At 37.3% G+C, this 20,639-nt stretch overlaps 2 protein-coding genes across 4 annotated transcripts; one reads left to right on the top strand and one right to left on the bottom strand.

The window, feature by feature from the left end:
• The first annotated feature begins 10,645 nt into the window (after positions 1 to 10,645).
• Positions 10,646 to 12,959, top strand: DIT1 (dicarboxylate transporter 1). 2 transcript variants are annotated; one of them, XM_079076544.1, is made up of 4 exons: positions 10,646 to 11,910; positions 12,002 to 12,223; positions 12,293 to 12,666; positions 12,826 to 12,959. In XM_079076544.1, exons 1-3 carry the CDS (start codon positions 10,804 to 10,806, stop codon positions 12,653 to 12,655), a joined length of 1,692 nt encoding a protein of 563 aa, XP_078932670.1. In that variant the 5' UTR covers positions 10,646 to 10,803; the 3' UTR covers positions 12,656 to 12,666; positions 12,826 to 12,959. The 2 variants fall into 2 exon arrangements, with proteins under 2 accessions (XP_078932670.1, XP_078932667.1); XM_079076541.1 differs by having other exon boundaries at positions 10,649 to 11,910; positions 12,293 to 12,959.
• LOC145157517 (protein DETOXIFICATION 42-like) lies at positions 12,926 to 17,471 on the bottom strand. Of its 2 annotated transcripts, none has more exons than XM_079076546.1 (14): positions 17,309 to 17,471; positions 16,844 to 17,001; positions 16,435 to 16,556; positions 16,118 to 16,312; positions 15,864 to 16,027; positions 15,574 to 15,709; positions 15,384 to 15,480; positions 14,664 to 14,764; positions 14,404 to 14,573; positions 14,244 to 14,315; positions 13,731 to 13,847; positions 13,541 to 13,636; positions 13,256 to 13,374; positions 12,926 to 13,095 (listed from the first exon to the last, which is right to left on the bottom strand). In XM_079076546.1, the coding sequence occupies exons 2-14, from the start codon at positions 16,918 to 16,920 to the stop codon at positions 13,047 to 13,049; spliced, it is 1,515 nt and encodes a 504-aa protein (XP_078932672.1). In that variant the 5' UTR covers positions 16,921 to 17,001; positions 17,309 to 17,471; the 3' UTR covers positions 12,926 to 13,046. The 2 variants fall into 2 exon arrangements, with proteins under 2 accessions (XP_078932672.1, XP_078932676.1); XM_079076550.1 differs by having other exon boundaries at positions 14,404 to 14,567; positions 17,309 to 17,470.
• Positions 17,472 to 20,639: the final 3,168 nt, after the last annotated feature.

Here is a 20,639-nt window from a genome sequence, read left to right as displayed (position 1 = left end):
ATTCATCTTTTTAGGAGTCATTGGTTTTGAATGATAATGCAAAACAAGTGTGTGATTGTGAGAAAAGAAAGAAGAAATTGTGTGAGTATATAATAGAAAGTGTGGTATTTATAAAAGAGGTTTAATATGTTTGAAAGGTAAAAAAAAATTTTAAAAAAAGTATACGTTACAAATGAAAATGTAGCCGTTGCTGACACAACCAATAGGATTGTTCGTTTCAATTCGTGATATGCACAACGAACCACCACGAGAACCATGAACCACAACCGGCCGGGATGGTGTATAAGGACGTGGTCGTGGTCCAGCTCAACCACGAAGGCAGTCGTGCTATCCATACCGGAAGGTCTTATATCATCTACGTGGATAGGTAAAAAAATATATCTTCGTTTCCATCATTATATCATCTAAGTGGATATTAAGTATTTATGATTATTTATATAAGAACTTTATCGTGTTAATCAAATATTAATACGATTTATAATAAGAGTTATTTACAAAAATACTATATAAAATGAAGGTGTATCAATAATCAACCATATGTTTTTCGAAACTGTAACAAAACATGCATCAACCATGCTAAAAGGTATTCATGAACTCACGATAATATAGGTGGTTCCATTTGCCACTTAGAACCCCACTACACATTCGTGAAAAGACTTTATTCATGTTTAAGTTAGTTTAAACTTTAAACTGTCTCCACCAAATAAATACTAATTGCTAAGCATGAGTGGGTGTTAATCTTTGCACATTCACAATGTTTTTTTTTTTCAACCATAAACACGTAAATACTAATTACTAACTTGTATCTGTCAAACACAAACATAACCTGTCAAACCTATTTAATTATATGGGTTCACCAGTAATATTCAAGTTTAAGGTTCATAGGGCATAGTCAAATTTACAGGTCCCCTTCATATAGACAAAATTGCAAAAATGGTCAATGTGGTATGCATTTTTTTGGGGTTTTAGTCCAAACCACGACTTTTTTGGATTGGTGGTCCTTTTGAGCTAGTTTCGTTGCGTTTTTGGTCCCTCCAAATAGTGAAATGACTGTAATACCCTTGGGGTATTTATTTTCCATTTTTCTTTCATTTTTTTTTAAATCTAATACTAATTTATTTATTTTAATAATTAAAAAAAATAAAAAAGGGCTCTCTCTCTCTCTCTCTCTCTCTCTCTCTCTCTCTCTCTCTCTCTCTCTCTCTCTCTCTCTCTCTCTCTCTCTCTCTCTCCTGGTACACTTTGCCATTTCTACACATTCCAAGCAATCGAATGCCTTTTAGGCTCGAACCCACTAAACCAAGGACACAGATCCATTACTCTTGTTACCAGGGATACATAAATCATGTATTGCAGCCTTAAAGTCTTTAACTCATCCACAAAGTGTACTTATAGGAACAAAAACATATACACACAAATACCCACATACCTGCAGATAAATGATGAACACATAAACACACACACACACACACTATAATCGATTTGCAAGTGAATATGTGTCTGTGTTCTTTCATTTATCCATGAAGAAGCTCTTGAAATCAACAAGTGGAAGCCCTCACAAAACCCATAACTGTGAACAGGGGTGGCGGTGTAAGGAGGTGGTTAATGGATGGTTAAATGGTGGTCGACAGAGCTATAGGGTGGCAATGGTGTTGCACGTTTGGGGCATATGAGAAATACGTAAGAGAATGGTGATCGGTGGTGGGTTTGATGATGATGATGATGCTCATGGAGGTTCAATAACCATCAGTGGTGGGAAAGAACCACCCACCGTCAGCAACCAATGTCTGCTATCGTCCCTACCTTATCTCAGGTTCAACTCCATTGTTGTTCCTGTTGCAGAGCCAATGAGTTCCCCCACCCACATCGGTTCAATCTCCGCATATGAGGATTTGGGTTTGGAAAAATTACATGTGGTTAGCCAGTTAGGGATGAGATGGAGAATACGGGAGAGGCTAAATAGGGAGGAAATGGATGGGAGGTGATAATCGGTGGTGATTGTGGTGTTGCCGGAAAAAATGGAGGTGTAGGGGTTCTTTTCCTCAAATTTGATTTAGGGTTGCTGACAGGAAGGGATAGCAGTGGATCTGTTAGCATTGAGCGGGGTAGAGTCAACAAATCATTTACCTTGGCCGGTAGCAGCCGATGTTGGTGGTGGTGGGAGCAAATTGCAGCTTTCGGTTGTAATGGAGAGGTGGATTCAATGTTTCAAGAGGTGAGGGAGAAAGACTGTAACGACGTAAATTTTAAAACAATTTTTCATTTTTCAAACATAATAAATCTCATATAATATTCTCAAAATCTCATGTATCAATGTCATCACAATAAAACATATCCCAGAATCTCAACACAGAATCTTCTGCCAGTGTGTACAATTCATGTCGGCGCCTTCCCGCGACCCTCGCTGATACCTGAAACACATATCACATAACACGGTAAGCATAAATGCTTAGTGAGTTCCTCAAAATACCACATACAACACATACGCCACTCGAGGCTACAGTACGACCCTCCGGTCGATGTGTCTCAGCCGGAACCTCCAGTCCCGTAGCTCGTTGGACCCTCTGGTCCGGTCATAGCTCGTTGGACCCTTCGGTCAGGTCTATATCGTTGGACCCTCGCGCTCGGATCTCGAACTAGTCTCCTCCTAACACAAAGGATGAATATCTCTTATTAATACTCTTCTCACAACTCAGATAATCGAAGGCGGGTCTTTCTCTTTCTAACTCATTAAAGTGGGTAAAAGACCATTTTACCCCCTCCAAGGTCTCCATCACATATGTTGACCAAAACCCCATGGTCAACAGAAGTCAAACTCAAGTCAACAGTCCAAGTTTGACCTGACTCGTCGAGTGCACTCCTGCGACTCGTCGAGTCCCCTCGTATCCTCAGAAGTCTCAAAAGTCCAGCTCAACTCGTCGAGTTGACCCCCAACTCGCCGAGTTATCGAACAATCAATCCATCGGGACAAACCCTTTCCGACTCGTCGAGTCAGGTCATGGACTCGGCGAGTCCCTTTGATCTGATTTCTCATTCAGACGATTTCAACCAGATCTATCACTCTAAACTATAGATCTATCATCCCAAGGCTCAATAATTACGTAAAGCTTAGATCTTTACGTTCATACATGATGCTATTGCTTCAAAACGCCAATACATGCTCTTCATGAAGGTTTTTGCTCATCAACCCTCATTTGGACCACTAAAGCTGAGACATCTAGACTCTAAGGACCTTAGGAGGTCCAGATCTGAGGTTTCCAACCACAACCAGGTCTCATTTGACTCATAGATTCAAAAGAATGGAAGCAAAGCCCTAAAACTCCCAAAATGAGATCTAGTACAAGCAATGAACAAGATGAGAACTTTGTACCTTCTCTTAGCAGCTGAAACACTCAATACCACAGATCCACTGCCTTCCTTTGTTCCCCATCAAGAAGCTCTTCATCATTCTCCATAGAAATGCACCAAGAACCACAATATGAGCTTCTCTCTCACTCTCTAGCTACAATAGCAAATAGGGTTTGCTCTCAGGGGAAGGTAGCCGCAATTGAGGCTATAAATGCCTTTAAATAGGTCCCAAACCCGAGAAATTAGGGTTTCTCTGCCCAGCACCTACTCGACGAGTCCCTCCTCTGACTCGTCGAGTCCATTCATTAAATCCACGTGGCAATCTCGACTCGACTCGGCGAGTTGGTCCCTTAACTCGTCGAGTCCCTCCTTAAATATCAAGATTAACATACACAATAATGTCCCTGAAAATCCGGATGTTACAATTCTCCCCCACTTGAATTAGATTTCGCCCTCGAAATCGCTTCTCAACAACATATAGATCTAATCCAATAATCGAACAGCACCATCCAAAGGATCTCATACCACACAGCTATCTTTCTCTCTGGGCACCTGAATCCAACATGAACTCCTCCCTGGAAAAGGACAGACTCACTGCCACTACGCTACCCCTCCTGACTCTCAAGAGTCTGGAAACTCTAGTATCTCGATACACAGCCAAACCGCTCTCTTCAGGTGTCACCTCGTTATTCGCTCCTCGAATAATAAACCATGATAGCTCACTGCACCTCTGATTCTCTGGTGGGGACCGATAAAAACAAGTCCATGCCCAAAACTGGCTACCGATCACTCGTCCCAGACATGATAAACAACCCAAATCATATACCAAGGAATGGAAGGATCACATCACAACATGGACTCATCCACTGTACTGTAATCAAATCCATCTGAACAACGAATCCTCAACACCCTGACCTCAAACACAGATAATGATCATGCTTGTTCTGAAGCGTCCTCCGACATCTAACAAACATAAACCTCAGCTCCCCTCTCAAAACTGAGCACCGGGTCCTCACCCGACCCAGCAGCTGAACCTCTAAAGGTTACCCCTTGCATGTCCCAAAACGTCTCGTCTACTTCCTTTCCACAACAACTATCTCGGCCCAGTGTGACACACACCAGTCACGGAGTTCGCTGTACCTCAAGCGAATACTGAATTTGACACACTCTCGATCTCTGTCGTCCACTACTCATTAGTTCCATGCGTTTCACGGTTTTCTCATACCAACGAATTGACCCACTCCAGTCCAAGACACCATATGGAACAATACCCCCTTCCAAATGAAATGCATCTCTGAATCTGGAATCTCATTCTGTCTACTCGATGCACTACTAGAATCGAACTCAACTCGAGAGTCTGATCCGACACAGAATTGGAACCACTCGTCCCAACGAACCACTCAACTCATGACTCATGACCTGCAACTCATGCGTTCTTCACTTATCCACTTCCCTTTGGTTGCGACAACCATTACTCAATTTAGAATATAACAACTCCCGACAATTATGGAGATCCCAGTCTCACCCCTGATTCGACCACCAGGCTCCCACAAAACTCAAATATTAGGGCTACCCAAGCCCAAAACTCCTCTGTCTCACGCTCTGATCAGAGAGTACTTCGTCGCAACATTCTCTTGCTGACTAGTGGGTACTACGGCTCCCCGCAGTATCACAACAACCTCTCACTGAATAGTGAGTACTACGGCTCCCCGCAACATCACAACAACCTCTCACTGAATAGTGAGTACTACGGCTCCCCGCAGCATCACCACAACCTCTCACTGAATAATGAAAACTACGGCTCCCCGCAGCATCACCACAACCTCTCACTGAATAGTGAGTACTACGGCTCCCCATAGCATCACCACAACCTCTCACTGAATAGTGAGTACTACGGCTTCCCGTAGCATCACCACAACCTCTCACTGAATAGTGAGTACTACGGCTCCCCGCAGCATCACCATAACCTCTCACTGAATAATGAGTACTACGGCTCCCCGCAGCATCACCACAACCTCTCACTGAATAGTGAGTATTACGGCTCCCCGTAGCATCACCACAACCTCTCACTGAATAGTGAGTACTACGGCTCCCCGTAGCATCACCACCCTTGCTCTTACCACTTCACAATCTCATCCTCAGGTCGACGCCACACTGCGATCATTAACTCATGCCCTGCGGACCAACCATAGGTGTACATACTTACCCAAATTATGCATTGCTATTTCTGACGACATCTGCCATAACAAAACACCTTTCCCTGCTGCAATCCACATTCTCGAATAATCCCGTTTGATATCAACTAGCTGAAAGGGCTCCCACTGGAACCGTAGACACCTGATACACCACTCGTCATCCCATAACTCAAGTCTCAAAATAGTCCGAAATTTAGAACATCATACTCGGATACCTCGGTACACCATCACAGAACCTCATGACGTCCTGTCTCAACCACTGATCTCCTACTTACCGCATCATACACAGATACAACAATGCGTTCCTTCAGGATTCACCACTAATCTTCATGCCACACACGGTCTGCGATCGACAACCACCTGCCGTGGAGACACTCATCCTTTCCTTAACACATACCACATGCACTATCTCGCTCTGCACTTCGCCTTGACCACCAATAACCCTGGTCTTAGGAATCCGCACCGCAGGTCTCTATATCCAGTTCTCCAACCACTCTTGAACAACCTCTAATCTCCTCAAAGGTACCCGGTTCTCCCCCACTCAGGGTTCGAACCATCACCAATTGGTTCACCAACAATCTATCCCACAGACTATTTTTACCAGTAACATCGCACCTACCCTTGGAAGGTGATACACAATGCTCGATGATCTCCCCGATGGAGATCAAACAACTCCAACTACCCCGAATCTCAGATGAAATCCTCAGAAACTTCTCATCATGACTGACTCTAGTCATTCAGAATCTCGTACCATCCCACTACCGGACATCTCAACTGTCCAGTAGTAATATTGACCCTCAGTCTGAAAATAATGAACTAACATGCTCCTCATCCTCGACTCCTCAACTGACGTCCCATCACGTGAATTATCATAAGAGCAGAGACCTCATTTCCACACTCGATACCCATCATAGACAATAAGAGCCACCGCTCCGATATACTTCTCTTGACCGTCCGTTGTTGCAGCTAACACATGCCCTACTATGCTCAAATAGGGTGTATCCTGGTCCTTGACCATCTCAGTCCCCACTGACAACCTACTCATGCTATATCCTTACCTCGCGGCAGACATACTGCCCAGATACTCTGATGAAAGATCGTAACCAAAACTACGCCACAAGGCTCACCCCCAACCTCGGAAACCGAAAATCTCAATATCTCTCCTGTTTCCCACTGGAACAGAAATAGCAGCGCTCAGGTCACAGAAAATGACATCTCCACTATCGTCCGGTCGCTTAGCAAAGGACCAAAGTTACAAGTAAACTACCTCAAAAGGACCACCAATCCAAAAAAGTCGTGGTTTGGACTAAAACCACAAAAAAAATGCATACCACATGGACCATTTTTGCACTTTTGTCCTTCATATAAGAGCATGTATACATAACATCCTTTCATTTATTTTTAACATATTTCGTACTTGACTAAACTGCACAAATGGTCCTTGTGGTTTACTCAAAATTGCCACTTTGGTCCAAAAAGGTTTGGACTAACACCAGAGGTCCAAACTTTTCATTTTGTTGCGGGTTTGGTCCAATTTGCTTTGGACTTTTTTATAATGACGGATTTGCCCTTGCTTTTTCAGTTTTTTTTATTTATTTAAATGTTTTTATAATTAAAAGAAAATAAAAAACCAATTAATCTCTCTCTCTCTCTCTTCTCTCTCTCTCTCATGTTCTTCTTTTTGACCTGATTGTCTTTTTCCTCAAAAAAAAAAACACACACACGTCACTAGAAATCAGAACTCCAAACCCTAATAACCCTTTATAACGATCTTTGAATGTTCCGATCGAAATCGACGATCAACATTAATACTAGACGCTTTGATTGAAGTTAATAGAAGTGAGATTTGAGGATTTTCTCTTCTTTGAGATCGATTTCATAGAAACAAACGTATAAGAAGCGTCTTCAAGAGCTGACACAGAGGAGTTGATTTAACTTGTCGTTGTATATGCGTATCAGAGAAGGTCTAGATCACAGGGGTGTACAAGAACCTTTTGCAAGAGGTGTCTCAAATGGGTCTCGTGTCCAGATGACAGGAGTGTTCATAGAGAATCGGGTTGGAGGAAATGGGTCTCGTGTTTTTGACTGGAATCTATCTAGGTGCGATGTCTTTTTCTAATGAGAGACGAGGATACGATGTGCTTGATCTTCCAGTTGGATTTTTGTGGGTTTTCTTGTTTCTTGCTTGATCGATCGATTGGGGATTTTTGAAGTGGATGTTTATGTATTCTTCTGTTTCTTAATCATTTGATCTTGGATTTTAGACCTGTGAATTGGGTCTTCATGAGTTCTTCTTTTTCTTGATTATTCCATTTGGGATTTATGATTTCAGTAATCGATGCTGATTTCTTCCCCTGTTCTTGAGCATCGTTCAAGCTTTAAGTTATTTTTTGTTTGGGTTTTATGGGTATTCTTGTTCAAACTTTAATGACACCTGCAAATCAGAAACGGAGAGATTGGGGGTAGAACATCTGAAAGTGGATGAAGAAAGGGATGTGTTTATCAAAAAAATTCACAGACCTTTCATTGTTTTTGGATTGAATGTGGTTCACAAAGAAGATGATGAATAGTGGATCCCCCAAGAAAATGTAAACCCCAAGGGCTTCTGTCTTCTATGCCTTTTTATACCCCAAAAGAAATCAAAAATAGGGTATGTCTTCTGAATTTGTAGTGCTCGAATCTTGTTGTGTCCTTGCTTGGTGGAAAGACATCTGCGATGAATGTTGCTGGTTTCATCGATTTCTGATCATCATTTTTTATGGTTTGAATGTTGCTGGTTTCATCGATTTCTGATCATCATTTTTTATGGTTTGCTTGGAGAAGATGAGTTGGGTTAGCTTCGTACAGGACAGGGAGAGAGAGATTAATTGGTTTTTTATTTTCTTTTAATTATAAAAACATTTAAATAAATAAATAAACTGAAAAAGCAAGGGCAAATCCGTCATTATAAAAAAGTTCAAAGCAAATTGGACCAAACCCACAACAAAATGAAAAGTTTGGACCAAAGTGGCAATTTTGAGTAAACCACAGGGACCATTTGTGCAGTTTAGTCTTCATACTTATTTATAAAGTTATTTGTTTTTAATTTTTTAATCAATAAAGTTTGTATTCATAAGAAAAATTATTGAAAGAAGATCTTGAATAATCAAACACAATTACTATCAAAATGGAAATAACATGGACTCCTAATCTCTTACCAAAATAAACGGGACTGCAAACATGCATAACAACCCGACCGTGACCTGTTTATTATACGTGTTACATGGGTCAAACCAAAAATATCCCGAACCCGTTTAACGTCAATCCAAACCTATTTATTTGTATGTCAGGTTCGGATCATCATCACACTATGTTTTTTTACCGGACTTTTGCATCTCTAGTTTGCAACATATATAGGATTGTTAATATAACACAAATGAAGTAAATCTCAAATGCCAAAAATAATATCAATTATTCATATGCTCGCAAGAAAAGAAAAAAAAACTACTCAATTAAACTCCTATATATAAATCTTTACTTTTCACTGCAAAAAGTGCAAATGAATACACTTTTAAATTTGGGAGAAAAACATGTTAAACATGATTTCTATGTCTGTATGTTCCATGATTTTAATAATATTATTTCACATTTACAAACAATAAAACTGTTTTTGTAATTTTCATTTCACAATATACATTTGTTTCTTTTATGATAATACAGTTTAATTCATCATCACAGATATCACCTCACAAAAGAGGTCATGTCCATACCCACTGATATTAGGACTTCAGAAAACATTATAGATGAATTTTATAAAACATTTAAGATAAAGATATAAAATATAATAATTTGTTTTTCCAAAGAAGGTTGGGTGTAATAATGAATCAAATAACGAGACAAATAACTAGTAACAAGAGTTGCATGTTATGTGGCTAATATGATACCTTTCTTTCAATTCACAATTCACAAGACAAAAGAGTATGGTTTAATTAGATACTTGGGCCATATGGACCCAATGAATCCATACTCATATTCATTTATCGATAATATTTTCATATTAGTCCATTTTAACCTTTTGATATCAAAATTGTATTAAACCATAATGCGTTGAGTGATTTGGTACATGTGAAAATTGTGATGTGTAAAACTTATAACAATTTCTTTTGGAATTGAACAAAATTTGAACAATTTCTTTTTAAAGATGTTTTATTTTTGTGGATTTTTTTTTATATTTTAGTTCAAGAGTAAATTACACGAATGGTCCCTATGGTTTAGTGTACGTTTGGTCCCTAACTTATTTTTTTAATTCGGAAGGTCCTTGTTATTTGTTTTTGTTACGCGTTTGGTCCCTATATTTTCCAAAAAGACTATTTTGCCCTTGATTTTTTTAATTTATATAAATAAACACACCCCAACGTCACCCTTATCGCCTTACCTTACCTACCCCACCATCAGGGGCGGAGCTTCAACATTTGATTCGGGGGGGGGGGGGGGCAAATATATAATATGTATAAAAATTGGTAAGCAGGGGGGCCAATGTCAAAATTTTATATTTTTGGGTATAAAATGTATAAAATGAAACTATAAGGGGTATTTAGAACCAAAAAATCAGGGGGGCTACAGCCCCCTCTGGCCCTAATAATGCTCCGCTAATGTCCACCATCTTTTCCTATTTAAATAATAGTCTTTTTGGGTAAGATAGGGACCAAGCACGTAACAAAAACAAACAATAGGGACCAAGTGCGTAACGAAAACAAATAGTAAGGACCTTTCGAGTTAAAAAAATAAGTTAGCAACCAAACGCGTAAATTACCCCAAACTATAGGACGATTCGTGTAATTTACTCTTAGTTTAAAGACATAGAAAAGAAGCAACGTGCATTTCAGTGGTCAGAAAGTCATGCTCCCTCAACCCTTTTCTCCATCTACTTGCGATCCACTCTCATCTCTCCACGTGTCAAATCACAATCGCCACGTAGGATTTTATTCGGTGCTCTGTTCGTCCTGGCGCAGTTTAGCAAAAACCCTGTCTTCAGTGAACTCAAAGGCCATAGAGAGACGGAAACAGCGAAAGGTTTTCAACGGACAAAACGAGGCCAACTAATACTGCATTCTCAGCCGTCGGATCTTAATCTAACGGCTGAAATATCGAGAATTCTCACCTTTATATAAACGTGGACTCCTTCGATTTCTCAACTGTCCAATTGTTCATTCTTCATATTCAAACCACACACAAACAGATCCCGGATTCCGCCGTCAAACGCCATCGTTTAGTCGTAACGATGGCGTCGGTAGCCCTCACCGCCTCCGTCAACCTAGGGTTCAGGTCATTCGCCACCTCAAACCACCGCATATCGTCCAAACAATCTCCTCCGTTAAATCTCAACAGATCAAACAGTCAGCACCACCTCCGGTCATCTTCTTCATACACATCAAATCTTACTCCTCGCTTGCCGCTACTCAGCCTTAAATCACCGAAGAGAAACCTGAATTTCTCCGTACAAGCATCTGCTGCTGTAGTTCCGGCTAAACAGGATCCTGCTCCAGCGCCGGTGCCATGGCAAGGAGCGGCGATGAAACCTCTGCTTGCTTCAATCGCTACCGGTGTTATCCTCTGGTTCGTTCCGGTACCTACTGGAGTTTCTAAGAATGCATGGCAATTGCTTTCGATATTTCTCGCAACTATCGTTGGGATCATCACACAGCCTCTCCCACTCGGCGCTGTAGCGTTAATGGGACTAGGTGCGTGCGTTCTCACCAAAACACTGACGTTTGCCGCTGCATTTTCGGCTTTCGGTGATCCGATCCCTTGGTTAATTGCTCTTGCCTTCTTCTTCGCCAGAGGATTTATCAAAACAGGATTAGGAAACAGAATTGCTTACCAATTTGTCTCGTTATTCGGTAGCTCATCGTTAGGGCTAGGATATAGTTTGGTTTTCAGTGAGGCTTTGTTAGCACCAGCAATTCCTTCAGTTTCCGCTAGAGCAGGAGGAATTTTCTTGCCCTTGGTTAAGTCCTTATGCGTTGCTTGTGGGAGTAATGTAGGCGATGGAACCGAGCATAAGCTAGGTTCATGGTTGATGTTGACTTGTTTCCAGACGTCGGTTATTAGCTCATCTATGTTCTTGACTGCAATGGCTGCCAATCCACTGAGTGCTAATTTGACGTTTAACACCATAAAGCAGACAATCGGGTGGACCGATTGGGCAACAGCTGCGATCGTTCCTGGAATGGTATCATTGATTGTAGTCCCACTCATTCTCTACTTAATCTATCCACCATCTGTGAAAAGTAGCCCTGATGCACCCAAGCTTGCGAAAGAGAGATTGGAGAAAATGGGGCCAATGACAAAGAACGAAATCATCATGGCAGGCACTTTGCTTCTTACGGTATGGTAAACTGATTACTCATTAGTCACTAACTACGTTGATTTATTCATTCATACTGTAGTTAGTACTAACTGAACAATTCTGGAGTTAGGTTGGGCTATGGATATTTGGAGGAATGCTGAATGTTGATGCTGTTACAGCTGCAATTCTTGGACTATCTGTTCTTCTTATAACAGGAGTTGTGACATGGAAAGAATGCTTAGGTGAATCTGTTGCTTGGGACACCCTTACATGGTTTGCTGCACTCATTGCAATGGCAGGGTACCTCAACAAATATGGTCTCATCTCCTGGTTCAGTCAAACCGTGGTCAAGGTATGTTTTCAATTTCATCATACATTCATCCTCCAAACATAACAAAATCTGAAAATCTTTTGAATGCAGTTTGTAGGTGGACTAGGTCTTCAATGGCAAGCATCTTTTGGGATTCTAGTTCTTCTATACTTCTACTCCCATTACTTTTTCGCTAGTGGAGCTGCTCACATTGGTGCCATGTTCACCGCCTTCTTGTCAGTTGCCACTGCCCTTGGGACACCACCTCTGTTTGCAGCAATGGTGTTGGCATTTCTTTCCAACCTCATGGGTGGGTTGACCCATTATGGAATCGGGTCAGCTCCAGTTTTCTATGGAGCAAACTATGTCCCTCTTGCAAAATGGTGGGGTTATGGGTTCCTTATCTCTGTGGTCAACATCATCATCTGGCTTGGAGTTGGAGGTGTCTGGTGGAAGTTCATCGGCTTATGGTAGTTAAAAAAAAGGTACCAATTTGATCACAAAACTCAGAACCTTCTGACTTTTCCTGTGCTTTTTTCTTTTACTACTAGGATTTAACCAAATCCAAATCTGGTTTCCTAGATTTTTGCTCAGGATTCTTTAACCTTGCAAATAATTTTTGTGTTTGTTGGAGGGTTGTGTAGGTTAAAGATGTTATACATCATACATGGCATGAGGCCGAATTATATTTCAAGTTTGAATTTGTACTTTTAAAATTTTGATATGTCACATTATGTAACTGCCTTGAGAGAATTCTAGCATGTTTTTGCATTTCATATACTTGGATCAATTTCACATATCATCTTTATGAAGTGCTTAATAAACAAAGATATGTTTCTTTTATTTTTGACCGAATGAACTAAATCTAGGTAATTCCCTTTAGAAAGCACCAGGGCCCGGTTCCTGTCCCTATCCTGCAAAAGCACATGGCGATAGTACTTGAGGATGTATGCGTAGATAGATAGACACAAAAATAGACAGGACACACAGAAGGGCAGACAGTCTGCGCTTCTGTGTGTCATGTCGTAACAAAGACAAAACATCGTGTTTTGGCTTTAGAGTATGAAAAAGTACCTCCAAAATCCCGCGAATGCTCTCATACTCATATATAAAGTCAGAGCAACCCATAGACCGATGAACCCATGGCTTGAGGCGACAAATAATGATATAATGCTAATTATAGCAACGAGAACCTAAGATCCAAAAAAAAAAGTTAAAATAGTCTCAATTGAAGAAATATCCATTTGTTCGATTTGATTTATTTCATTTTGTAGGTTCTTTTGTATGAACCTACAAAATGATATAAAAGGTAGAAAAAAAAAATGGTGAAGAAAAAAAAAATGGTGAAAAGAAGCGAACCATAGAATATGCTGCATATGCAAAATCAGATGCTCCAAAGTTGACACCGTCGAAAACAAAGGCCAATGCGTTGATTGGTTGAGTTCCTGCAACAAACTATACACGAAAAAAAGATCATCATATTGTTAGAGTTAGTTTTAAAGATCGAGCCAAAAAAAATAGTTTTTAATTTTCTTTGAGTAAATAATACCGGGATTCCGATGCTAATGAGATGTAGGACACCGGCTTCTTTTGTAAACAATCTTGCTCCAAAGTGTAATCCAAACCCTAAGAGAATAGCCAACCCAACCCCGAGAACTACACCTAACTGCATTGACAAGTCGTACCATCAATAACAACATCCACAATAAGAGCTTATGTGAGAGTTTTTTCATAATTATATTTCATCTTTTATCTTATTATTTATAAATAGATAAGATTTGTGGGACCCATAAATAAGTTTTGAAAAAACTTAAGAGTTGTTGATTGAGTCATGGTCTAACCGAATAAGACTTGACTATGAATTTGACCGAGTAAGAGACTTTTAAACAGACTTGACTATGAATCTGACCGAGTAAGAGACTTGACTATGAATCTGACAGAGTTAGACCTAATAAGAGACATATTATGATATTAAACATATTTTTCCTTTTCTTGACTTAATGTTGATATGGCACTACAAAACTTAATTAAAAACTTTCATATTGCGGGTGCTTTAGTGTACCTGCAATACTCTTGAAGCGGTTGCAGTAACCTTTTCGTAGTCCATTTTTGCAAATGCACTTGCAATTATAGCCTTGAAAGATTTAAGCAAGATACAAGATTTTATATGTGAGAGCCAAAAAGAATAAAAAATATATAGTGACTGAGATAGAAACAGAAACCTGTCCTGCAACAGCCAAACCATCGGCTAAAAGTGAAGTTGCAAGCCAAACTTGCAAACAAACTTGAAAGGCAGCCATTGTTGTTGACCCTTGTCTTGCAGCCATTGATGCAGCTAATGTTACACAGAATGTTACAGCCGTCACTCTCATTAGCAACAAAAAACCTGCTTCTTGGAAACATAAACCAAAATAAAAATTGAGAAATAAATATTTGATCCCGTTTACATTGTTTAAATAAGACATGAAATTGATATAATCACCGTTTTTGAGAAATCGACCAAACTGTAGATGCTTAGAATTAGGTGGTACGATATCAATCTTTTCTATTAATCTCCAAAAGAGTATTATTGAAATTAGGTACCTACACACAAGTGTCAAAAGATCAATGAGTTTTTAAAGGAAAAAAGGCGATATATTTGACTTTTGATGCTAAAATAAATGTCTTTAATTTGATTTTTTATAATCTGTGGTATATAAATGGTCATATGATGTAATGAACCGGTTGAAAAATTCTTAAAACCTTGTAGACGTTTCTAAAATCTTGAAAAGTTGTTTGGAAGGGTATAGAATTTAGTAGGGCATGCTACAATGTATCAAAGGCTTAAGTAGTAGCCTAAAACTATGCCTTATTAAGAAGTCATTTAAATATATATATATATAAGTCCTGTGAAACTTTCAGTTGTACATTACTCTCAATACTTTTGACCAAAGAGAGAGGTCATGGTTCACCATCTAGTTGTACATTGTGCATTACGATAAATATGTGAGGCGTTGCTTTTTGTATATATTTATAATTATGAACCCGGTCAATAACCCTACACCGATACTAAACCAACAATTGTGTCACATCTTTCTTTAATTAGTCCAAAAAATATACTTTCACGTTCACATATGTAAATTGAATTATTCATCTATAAAAGTAAACAATTAAAATGTAAGCATTTGTAGAAAAAGAAAAACACGATTTTAAGATAACTTACTGAGATATAACATGAGCAATGGCCGCACCGCTAACGCCAAGACCAAAAACAAAAATAAATATTGGGTCTAGAATAATATTTGTCACATCTCCGGCCACTTAAACTCATTTAAAATTAAACTTAAGTTAGTTAGAAAATACAATAAATGATGTATTATAGACAATATATCATTATTTCATTTTCCACTTACCGGTTGCATACAAAGGAGTTTTTGTGTCTTTGAATCCACGAAAGACTCCTTGCATCGCTAACGAAAGTAGAACCGCAGGAGCACCAAGCGACCTTAACTTTAAGTATTGTTGTGCGGGGTACAACATAGGAGAGTCCTGTATATTCAAAAGAATCAGTGTCCAGGCTTTGACAGTTGTTCAAAACCTAGACATGTTCTCTGTCAAGGGTACATATAGACTATAAAGTACTCTTTTTTTAAAATAAAAAAAGTTACTTTATAATAAGCGAAAACTTAGCTTTTTTACATACCGATTTGATCCCCATTATGCCCAAAATGGGCTTCGATGCAGTTATTAGAAACACAGTTTGCAAAAACCCTAAAACAACCCCGATGATTATAGCAGATGAAGCTGACGGGATCCGTTTTTTCTCGTAGCTTGTAATTATTGACTCCTCATCGAGCGACTCAAGCTCTACATTGGACAAGTTTATATTTTGATAAATAACAAATTAGTTGGATGTCATAAATCATAATAAAATGAAATTTGGTAACAGTATTATACTTATGTTTTGTAGTTCGAGCAACTTTTTGTTTTCGCTATTTGTAGTGGGCCCTTGCATTTGATGACTTGAGTTCATGATTGCGTCTTCCTCAGCCACAAAAGATGTTGTAATGCTTACTAGAGGAAAAATTGCGATTCTTGATACTTGGTTGAAAACAGCTATCGAAACTCCCACAGCAGCTAGTTCAGTTGCACCTACATGTATACATGTTTATTTGAATTAATATGTTTTCTAACTATTGTATGTATAATTTTATCGTAATCATAGATTCATTGTTAACATACAAATAAAAACACATTAGAATATATGAAATTACCAATTTGACCAATGAAGGCTGTGTCCACAAGAGAGGCAATAGGATCGGCTGTCAAAGCAAGTGCAGCTGGTAAGGCAATTTTAGCTATTTCGACGCCAAGTTCGTCCATTTTTAATGCTGACCTGAAAAATACACGTATTACCATTTTAGCACAAAAAGTATAGAACAAGTTTTTAAATTATGTTACAACATTTATAAACAATTTTAATCAGAATTCAGATGATCGAGTGCACAATAGCTTTTTCAATTTAGAAAATATTATTAAGATATATATATATATATATATATATATATATATATATATATATATATATATATATATATATAAAAAATAAGCATTTATTTATTATATCAAAAATATAATGGTTAGTTTAATATTTGAAAACAGGTAAATGGAAAGGTAATGTACCTCGCATCTTTAAAGAAAATGGAAAAGGGAAATCTTGTTGGATTTCCATATGGACATCCATCGTTTTTCTCAGCCATAATATTTAACCAGTTGATAATTGGAGGCTAAAATCGTCAATTCACACTCGAACATACAAGCTACCTCCGTCGATGGTTTTCCTGCAACAAACGGGATAAGATCAAACATGAAACATGAAAAACACCTAAAACCCATAATTATTAGATTCAAAAACTCGATTAAAGACCAATTAATCCAAAACATGAAAATACACATCCCAAGAGTGAAACACTATGAACACCAATATAAATGGAATCATATTTTACTTTTCTTTTAAAACAAAAAAACAGTACATGTGATCAAATAAAACATGAATCGCTAGCTTAAGAGATGCAGATCACTCTATGTCGTTTGCAATTATAAGGAAGTCGATAACAGAGGGGAAAAGGGAAATGAAAGAGGATTTACTTTGAAGAAGAAGAAAAAGGATATGTGATAATTGAAGTGAAAGTGTGAAGTTAAAAAGACAGAGACTTATGACAGTTTTGAAGAAATAATTCTTGGTTGAGACTTTCTGTTTTCACCATCAACTTTCTCAACCATGTATATATATGTGTGTGCGTGTCTGTCTCTGAGAGAGAGAGAGAGAGAGAGAGAGAGAGAGAGGTGGGTCTTGCTTGTAGACTTGTAGACTTTAATATTCTTCTACGTTGTGTCGATTGCTGTATTGGTTTGGAAAAAGGTTGAGATGACAATCCATATATATGACTAGCTAAAAACGTTTGCTTGGTGTATCATGTATGTACCCAAGCATATTTGGCTATTTGCATTGATTTTTTTTTTTTTTAATTTAATACCGACATTGTATCCATTTATATTATTCTTAGGTTTTGAGATGAGATGCTAAATCACATCATCTAAGAGGTGCACGTCGGACACATCCAAATGTCAATCACTTCGGTGTAAATCATGGAGCACTAGTGCATGATCTCATAGTAGGGGTGTCATGGGAAATTTTAGAAATTTCGAAATTTTTTGCACCGTGTCCGAAAAACTAGGCATTGTCGGTACCACTATGGGCACCATAGTAAAACCGCCAGTAAGTAGTAGTAAGTGCACCCATATTAATTTGAACCTTAGATATCATTTGTGGAATTCATCACCTCAACCACTAGGTTCTTATAAGGAAGACAATATTATCATATATTTTTATAACTATTATAGCAACAAACTTCACTAATTTCACAATTCATGAAATGATACATATTGAATATCATTTTTCTAATCACATTAGTTAAATTAATAAATAATCACTTAACTCTATTTCAATTAACCTGACAATCTTTCTTAATTTCAAGTAAGAACAGCCTAGGAAATCTCTCTATAACAGCAGCATCCTCGATCCACACTTCCTTCCAAAACAGTGCTCCAGAACCATTTGCCAAACGCATACAAAAACGTGAATGAGTGATAATGGCCTTTGTCATTTAAACGATTAAATAAACTCACGGTCTTAGCCCACACTCCACTTCTTTTTAAAACATCCCCAAACAACATCAACCCCCTTAGCAACCGTGAATGGATTTAACAACTTTGACTCATAAGGTGTCAAAGTCATTAAGGTGTTGTTTATTTTTTCTGAGGCAAATTATCTGCATTCTGCGGACCACATCTGCAGACCTCTGCAGTAGAAGAGGTGGATCAAACGCCTGCAGTCTGAAAGAAAAAGATTGTTTGTTTTTTAACATCTGCAAACTGCTAGAATAAACTAAAATCTAATTAAACCGATTTTTTTTAATTTATAAGAGTTTTTCAATAATTTTATGACTTTATTATAGATAATTAACAAATGTAGATCGACTTTTATGTATTATTTTATAAAAATGGTACGAATTAACGTTATATATTTGATAAAAACCAATAAACTGTGGTTGCAAAGATATACATAAACATTGTAATTAAGGATAAAAGAATTTAACATGTAAAATGGATGAAAATAAAATTTGATTTTAAATGAAATTTTCAAAATTTTCATTTTACCTTCTCAATTAAATCAATTAAAAACTGGCCATAAATATTTATTCCAAGAAATGAATGATATAGCATTAAATAATGATTTATAAAATTTGGCACAAAAAATATAAGACAATATTACGGTTTTTTTTCATATCCATATAAACAGCTCTAACGACCATTATTGTAATTACATTTTTATTTATAAATTTGTCACAAAATTCATTTGTGTCGTTGAACCTTTTTTCTTTAGGTATAGTAAAAAAAAATTTAAAATTGTTTATCATAGATAAAGTTGGAATAAATCTAAGTTTAAAAAAAAAAAGATATATATGTGTTATTTAGGCTAGAAAATGTCTGAAGATGTTTGAAGACTTTGGTCCACATCTGCGCCAAGAAGAGGACGTGCAGACCTTTTTAGGTTTGCAGTCTTCAAAAAAGCAAACAGCCTGCGAAGTCTAATATTTGCGCGTGGTCTGCGCGGCGCAGACAAAAAAGGCCAAAAAGATATGCAGACAAAAAACAAAAAGCACCTAAGAAACTAACATCGCCACTTCTATGTAATCTAACAAGGTTGAAAGCACCAAGACTTCCAAACCCATTGGGGGGGGGGGGGGAGTGGGCAGTAGGCAGTAGGCAATATCACAGGCCAATCTTTTTTAAAGCCCAATATATATATATATATATATATATATATATATATATATATATATATATATATATATATATATATATATATATATATATATATATATACCTCGTGGAAACCATGGTTACAAAATTAACTAAACTTTTATAGTAAAACTCAAAATTATTATTTAATTATTTTAAATAAATTATTTTAAGTAATTATTAATTAAGAAATATTTTTTTAATTATATAAAATTATAATCGTTGATTCAAATGAATATGTGAAACTATATCACCTTATAATCTGTATTAGTTTTATTTTATTTTATATTCTAATTTTATTAATTTAATGTAATTAGAGTGGAAAATTTAAAATTTGAAATGGAGAATTAATAGGTTCATAAGTGGCATGACATTAATTAGAATGTCTAATATGGTGACACATGGCAAAAACAAACTACTTTTTTATTAGTATATATATATATATATATATATATATATGTGTGTGTGTGTTTGTGTGTGTGATTTATAATAACGATAAGGATATTTTTCATTTATATTCCGCCCTAAAAAAACGTGATCTAACTCCTTGTAATAAGTGACATATTGTTTCCAACATTTTAAAAAATAGATGTAAAAAATGCCTAAACTGCCCAACATAGATTTCAACGAAATAAGTCGACCTCCAATCGATAACATCTTAACTTTCCGGTTATAATTTTTTTTCTCAAATCTATCAGTTATAACATATCAACCATCAACTTGTGACATATTGTCCCCTACCAGTAATCCAATATGTTTTAAAGGAAATGTAGTTGTTTCACATCCTATAGTAACTACCATTTGATCTATTCTAGTCGAATATTTCTTTACTCTGTGTATATTCGACATGTTGAGATTGATTTTCAACCATGAAGCTAAATTAAAAATCCCAACAATCAAACTAAATTTTGGACTTTTTCTCGCATCCCATTTACCTAAGAACGAAGCATCATCGATATAGAATCTACTATAATAAATGAAGATAATTTTGTCACATGTCAATCTCTAATGAGTTTTGACACTTGTCATTTTGTGATAATTTTTAAATAAATAATATCTACATATCAATTTATTGTTTTTTCAATTTTAAAAATTAAAAAGTCACATAATATTT

This window comes from Lactuca virosa, chromosome 1 (genome assembly GCF_052849685.1).
Source record: "Lactuca virosa cultivar CGN04683 chromosome 1, Lactuca_virosa_CGN04683_v6, whole genome shotgun sequence".
In the NCBI taxonomy this organism is placed as follows: Eukaryota; Viridiplantae; Streptophyta; class Magnoliopsida; order Asterales; family Asteraceae; genus Lactuca; species Lactuca virosa.
This window is presented reverse-complemented; position numbering and strand designations above follow the sequence as displayed.